We start from the raw sequence: 6,251 nt of genomic DNA, 5'->3' as shown, positions 1-6,251 counted from the left end.
GCAGCTGAGGCGGCAATAAAAGCCCAGCCCCGGCCCTCAGCCCTGGCAGACCTTTCCACCTTCCATGAGGGCTGAAACCAGACTGCGTCCTTTTCATAGAAGAGACACCTACCTGGAGCCCGGGGACTAGGTCTGAGACTTATACATGCAATGGCCACTCACATAAAAGACTAGATTTCCCAGCCTCCCTTGCAGTTAGATGTGACCATGTGGCTGTTCTTGTGAGGGTGACATGAGGGGGGGGGGGTGAAGTCTTTAACTCCCAGGTTGTTCTCAGACTGGGAAGAGAGCCACCTAGGACCCTATCACCAAAGACAACACCTCAGAATTGGGGTGCAGCCACATGGGCAGACTCAGGATTCTTGCTAAAGCGGGGTTCTCTGGGCCAGCTTGGAGCACTGTGAAGTGACACCGGCATAAGTTCCTATCTTCATTAAGCTACCACTGTTAAGGGTGCTTGCTCTGAAGCAGCTGCGGCTCATATCCTCCTGGCCTACAAAACAGAGTCAAGGCTGAGCTGCCCGTTCAGTGGAAAGTCAGTTGAAGCCCCTCCAACTCACCAGGGCCACCAAGGCTGCCCATTCACCAGGAGCTTCCACTGTCCCGGGGCAACAGAGCGCGCCCTCGCTGTTTTCTCAGACTGAGCTCCCGGAGAGGTGCTTAGAAAAACCTGCCACATTGCTGAGGGTGGGAAGAGGGTGACCGGGGCTGGTAGTCCACCAACATACACACCCATATTCCTAATGCCAGTTTAAAAAATGCTGAAATACTTCCAAGTTAGTTGACCATCACCCACTGCCCTAAGCCACCCCCGCGTCAGCCCCCTCTCCAAGCCCAGGGCCCTTTTCATTATAAGACCCTATCACTGATTAAATATTTGGACCATCAGGCTATAAGGTGCCTGGCCCCAACTGACCACAGGGAAGCTTCGAGAGTTGGCTTGGGTGATGAGAATTCTGAGAGAATGAGAATCAAATTCCCACCTCCATCTTGCTCCCCGCTCCTCTGCCTCTGAGTCAGCCACGGGCACAAAGAACGCCACCCGACACACGCCAGGCCTTATTGCACTTTTATTTACAGAAAACACAGATAAAGCATTTCAAGGTTCAATTAACAAACTGATCCACTTTTTTTTTGGCACAAAGATATATCACAGATGGACCCCAAGATCAATCAGAAACCCCAAAGATTCGTCAGCCATCACTGGTCCAGGAGGCAGCCACAAGATTCAGACGGAGACAGCACGGCCACAGATTGGGAAGAAAATCAACAAGGTGCACATTCACCTCACAGTAAAAACCTGCTCACCGACAGGCAAGGGTGGGCAGGAGGAGGCAGTAGCTCTGCCCCAAGGGGCTGGGGGAATGGGTACCGACCGGGGCAGAGGCCGGGCTGGGAAGGAGAAGCTAGACACCATTCATAAATTAGGGAGGTGGTTCTTTTGATTTTAACTCTTGTAGCAGTAAGACAGTGCAAAACTATGATACCCCGAAACCCCGAAGACGCTTCCATTAGAAAAGCTTGACAAGTCATGTGGTCTACTGGGCGCCTCTTTCCCTGTGCGTGGGTGCCCGTGGTGTGCGTGTGTGTGTGTGTGTGTGTGTGTGTGTGTGTGTGTGTGTGGTGCTTGTAAACATTGTCACCATTCATGTAGAGACCCAACATCCGTGTGTCTGAATCGGGGTGGGGTGGGGGCCGGGCCCCACTTCACGTCCCCCTCTGCCCCAATGATTCCCGTCTGAGACATAGTGCAAATTTCAGAGACAAAAAGAGGCAGAAAGGGGGAGTGGGGAGGGGAGGGGAGGTGGGGGGGGGACACAGAGACGGGAGGTGGGGCAAGGGAGGGGAAATAAGGCAACAGTTAAAGATGGTCCTTGTCCGCACACCGGACACTGGGGCAGGGGCCGCAGGCAGCACCCCGTGGCGCCCGCCTCACAAGAAGGGGCGGAAGTCCCGCTCCTCCACCAGGCTGACGGCGGGGTTCTTCAGCTCCTCCTCGGAGCTGGCCATCTTGTAGCCCAGCTGCGCCAGCACGCGCTGGCAGGCGTTCTGCGCAAAGGCCACGATGTCGTAGGAGAGGCGGAAGCGCCACTTCTCGGCGGTGGCGGCCGAGTTGCGCACGGTGCCGTACTTGTGCTTGCCCAGCGCGGGGTCGCCGCGCGTGTTGTTCTGGATCCAGCGCACCACGTGGCTGCCCAGGGGGATGCCCAGGAACCCATACATCTCCTCCGTCTTCTTCATGGGGTTCCGGGCCAGGTCCTCGTAGCGCACCAGCATGTACTTGCCCTTGAGCCACGGCGGCCGCATGAGGCCGGTGGACACAGAGTTGGAGAAGTCCTCGCACACCGTGGTCAGCTGCGTCACGTCCAGGTTGTACGGCTTCCTCCCGGTGCCGTACCAGAGCCGCCAGAGTCGGTAGGTGTCCCGGAAGGTCTCGCTGCGGGAGGCCAGGATGCCCCGAGGGTCGCGGACCAGCTGGATGACCTTCAGGTTTAGCCGAGGGTCCTCGACCAGAGCCCGCAGGTCATTGACCTCGGGGACCCGCACCGTCTTGATGGCCACGTGGCTGCGCTCGCGGCAGGCCTCGGCAGCCAAGGTCAGGTTCAGCAGGCCGCACTTGCGCACGCAGTCGCCCTCCTCCAGGGCCGCGTCCACGGGGCCCGGGGGCTCACACACGGGCCGGGAGCACAGGACCCTGCTGGCCCCCCGGCGGAAGACGCGGTCGGTGGTGTGGTTCACGGGCGGCGGCTTGATGTAGTTCTCCAGGAAGTACAGATCGCAGTCGTACAGGCTGCGCAGGAGGTCACGGCTGGCGCCCAGCATGACTCGCCGGTCGGCGGGGCTCTTGCCCTGCGTGAAGCGCGGGATGAGCGTGTTCTGCACGTGGTAGAGGGGCTCAAACAGGTAGAAGACGTCCAGGTGCTGGTTGAAGAGCTGGCCCACGAAGGAGGAGCCGCTGCGCGTGGTGGCCAGAATGAGGATGTGCGTCTTGCGTGAGAGGTTGAAGGCGAAGGTGGGGCCCTCTTCGCATAGCCGTTCGGCCAGGCCCACCTCGGCCAGCCCCGGGCAAGTGTGGAAGGACTTGGCGGTGAAGGTGCGGATGGCCGTGTACTGGATGGCGATGGAGGCCAGGGCGAGGAGGAGGACAGCCTTCCAGGAACATTGCATGGCTGAGTACCTTCATGGGGCTGCTGCTTCACCGGCGCAAGAGGTCTGTGGGCAGAGGCGAGCAGCCCCATCAGGAGCAGCCAGGAGGGGAAGGATACCTGGGGAGAACTGATCTCCAGAGATGGGCAGGAGCACTGCCCAGCGCTGACCTACACACACTTCCCAAGACCTAAGGGGTTTCCAGGAGCCCTGGGGGTGGAGGAGAACCAGGAGAGGGGTTACATGTTGGGCTGGGCTGCAAACTACAAGGTCAGCAGATCAAAACTACCAGCCTCTCTGAGGGAGAAAGGTGAGGTTTTCTGCTCCCAAAAGAGTTACGCTCTCACAACACACCCACACCCCGACCCGGAGCAGTTCAACTCTGCCGTAAAGGGTTCCTGTGAGTCAGAATCGATTCAATAGCAGGGAGTTACTGTGTGAAGCTGATTCTGGGATCCCTGGGTAAGCAGGTCCAGGGGTGTGGGGACCTCAATCCTCCAAGCACCCCACCCCGGCCAGGCCTCAAGGACCTCTAAGCCCAGCAGAAGTCAGGCAGGACAGAGTGATGAGGAAGGGGGTGGAGCAGGATGCTCTTCAATGGACAGGCCTAGCGGCCAGCCTCAGCTCCTTGCAGATGCCCTGAGGGGATGTCCCAGACTAGCTCTTCCACTGGGGAGGGTGCTCCAGAGAGGAGGTGGCCAGCACTGGAGCACTTACCACAGAGAGGCTGTTCCGAGCTGATGAGGAGTCCGCAGCCGCCAGTGTCTCCTGGCCTGGTGGATAGCTGCAGCCCGTGTGGCCGTCCCGTGGCTGGCAGACTGCAGGAAGACAGGGAGGGGAGGAGTTCCTGAATGAGCGTGAGCTCCCAGCACCCCCTGCTTCCCCCAGCCCTTCTCTCCTGTGCCCTGAACCTCACAGAAAGCCCCTAACCTTCCATGTGAGGCCTCCAATCCCCAGGGTCTGCTGCGCTCCTATCCAGGGCCAGGCTACAACTGATGCGGGGGCCACCGATGGGCCCTAGGCGCTGGATCTGAATCGTGGGCAGCATGCCCCCCCCGGGGGGCTCGGTCCTCCACCTCCACACAGATCGTTCTAGCTGGCCTAGGTCCCTCTGCTGACAGCAGGACACAGTGGGGAAGGGGCTGGCAAGCTGCACACCCAGCAGACAGAGAGCTGGCACCCATTATGGACAACTACCCAGGGAGACACCCTCCCCGCCGGCGCCCTCCAGGACCCCATAGAGCTGCAGAACCATCTATGTGCACCAACGCCTGGGCCTGACTAGCTCTGTCCCAGCCGTGGAGACCATGCCGACCAGACGCCACCCAAGAGCCAGCACTGAAGGCAAGGTTATCCCAGCAGAGCTGGCCCGAGCACAGGCCCACTGATTCTGGGTATGAAACAGGCAAAAGCAAGTGACCCTCTACAATTGGAGTTGCTCAGCAGTTCCCTGGGATGGGGGAGTTCGTGGAAGTCAGCAAGGGACGGGGAAGCTCACCCCAGACCTCCAGCGGGAAACGGCAGCTCCGTGTAGACCTGTCCAGATGCGGAGGCCCCACTCCGAAGGGGCGGCCAGGGAGGGGGTGCTGCCTCCAACCACTCCAGACAGGAGATGGGCTACCTGCAACCCAAAACAAAAGGTGACCACAGAGCCCTCTGGAGCACAACAGAGCTCTTCCGATCCAGGACGGAAGCAGTAGGGCTGCAGCATTACCATGAGAAACATGGACCAAGCCCAACTGAAGTCCCACGCCCTTCGCTGATGGGGCTGGCTCCCATGTGCTGGGGATCTGCCCACCTCCAGTCTGACTCCTTTGTGGTCTCCTTTGTGAGTGGTCAGGGGTCAGCCACTTCTCAGAGCCATATTATCCTCTGAACCTCCTTCTCTTTAAGCGTCCCCCTGCCCCCAATGTTCTGAGTTGGGGAGTGAATTGCATAAGCTGCTAAGTAAGGAGCCCCAGTGGCGCGTTGTGGATGAGCACCCGGCTGCTAACTGAAAGGGTGGCAATTCATGGGAGAAGCATGGGGATGTCTACTTCCATCATGATTTGCAATCTTGGAAACCCACTGGGGCAGTTGTACCCTGACCTCGGGCACACTATCGCTTACAATCAACTCGATGGACCAGGTTTAGTCCATTCTGATACTGAATAAACCTACAGGCTAGAGTAGAACCAACTGCCCCCCACTGGATTTCCAAAACTGTCAACCTTTATAGGAGCAGGCGGCCACATCCTTATCTCCTGGAGTGAGAGGTGGGTTCGAATCACCAACCTTTCAGTATTAGCAGCCAAACAACGCCTTAGCCCCTGCCCCACTGCTTAATGAGAAGTAGCAAATGCACCCATGTTCACTGCAGCATGATGCCCCATCACCAAGAGGCAGAAGCCCTCTAACTGCCCATCAATAGTAAGATCAACGACATGTGGTTACACACAGAGGAGAATATGACTTGGTCTTAAAGAGAAATTAAGTCCCAGCACTCACTACAACCTGTGTGGAGCTTGAACACCTTATGCTGCCCGAAATCAGTGAATCCAACAAAGATCTAGGTAAGCACCCTTAAAGAACAGGTGGAGAACCAAAAGAAAACCCAAACTCACTGCCGCCAAGTCAGTGTCGACTCATAGCGACCCTATAGGCCAAGGTAGAGCTGCCCCTGTGAGTTTCTAAGAGTAATTGTATCTGTCAGTAGAAAGCCTCATCTTTCTCCCATGGAGTGGCCGGTGGTTTTGAACTGTTAGCCTTGTCGTTAGAAGCCCAATACGTAATCGCTCGGCCACCAGGGCTCCTTAGGTACGGAATCTGTTGAAGGTGTTTCAGGGGCCATCTCTTAGCTGCAGCGTCATTGCAAGTAGTTGAGCTTCTTTTGTATCTCTTCACAAACATCGATCAGATTGCCAGCATTTTCTAGGGAGGGGGTCATTTCAGTGGTCCCCCCCCCCCACGCCACCACCTCCCCCTGGAAACTCAAGGGCAGGGTTACCTGTGGCCAATGAGGTCATTCCCACTCCTAGCGACCCTACTGGACCGAGCAGAACTGCGCCACAAGTCTCGAAATCTTTATGGAAGCAGGCACTCTCTCCCATGAAGCTGCCAGTGGG

General features: G+C 57.7%; 1 protein-coding gene across 1 annotated transcript; it reads right to left on the bottom strand.

Annotated features, from left to right (window-relative positions):
• Positions 1 to 1,132: 1,132 nt before the first annotated feature.
• On the bottom strand, positions 1,133 to 3,966 carry CHST1 (carbohydrate sulfotransferase 1). Its single transcript, XM_075548358.1, has 2 exons — positions 3,865 to 3,966; positions 1,133 to 3,213 (listed from the first exon to the last, which is right to left on the bottom strand). Exon 2 carries the CDS (start codon positions 3,166 to 3,168, stop codon positions 1,933 to 1,935), a length of 1,236 nt encoding a protein of 411 aa, XP_075404473.1. The 5' UTR covers positions 3,169 to 3,213; positions 3,865 to 3,966; the 3' UTR covers positions 1,133 to 1,932.
• Positions 3,967 to 6,251: the final 2,285 nt, after the last annotated feature.

This window comes from Tenrec ecaudatus, chromosome 4 (assembly GCF_050624435.1).
Source record: "Tenrec ecaudatus isolate mTenEca1 chromosome 4, mTenEca1.hap1, whole genome shotgun sequence".
NCBI lineage: Eukaryota > Metazoa > Chordata > Mammalia > Afrosoricida > Tenrecidae > Tenrec > Tenrec ecaudatus.
Note: the sequence above shows the minus strand (reverse complement) of the source record. Positions and strands in the feature narration are given on the sequence as shown.

What these genes read in the sequence shown, in the direction of transcription:
- CHST1 (XM_075548358.1), bottom strand. Translation starts at nt 3,168, where the DNA reads ATGCAATGTTCCTGGAAGGCTGTCCTCCTCCTCGCCCTGGCCTCCATC.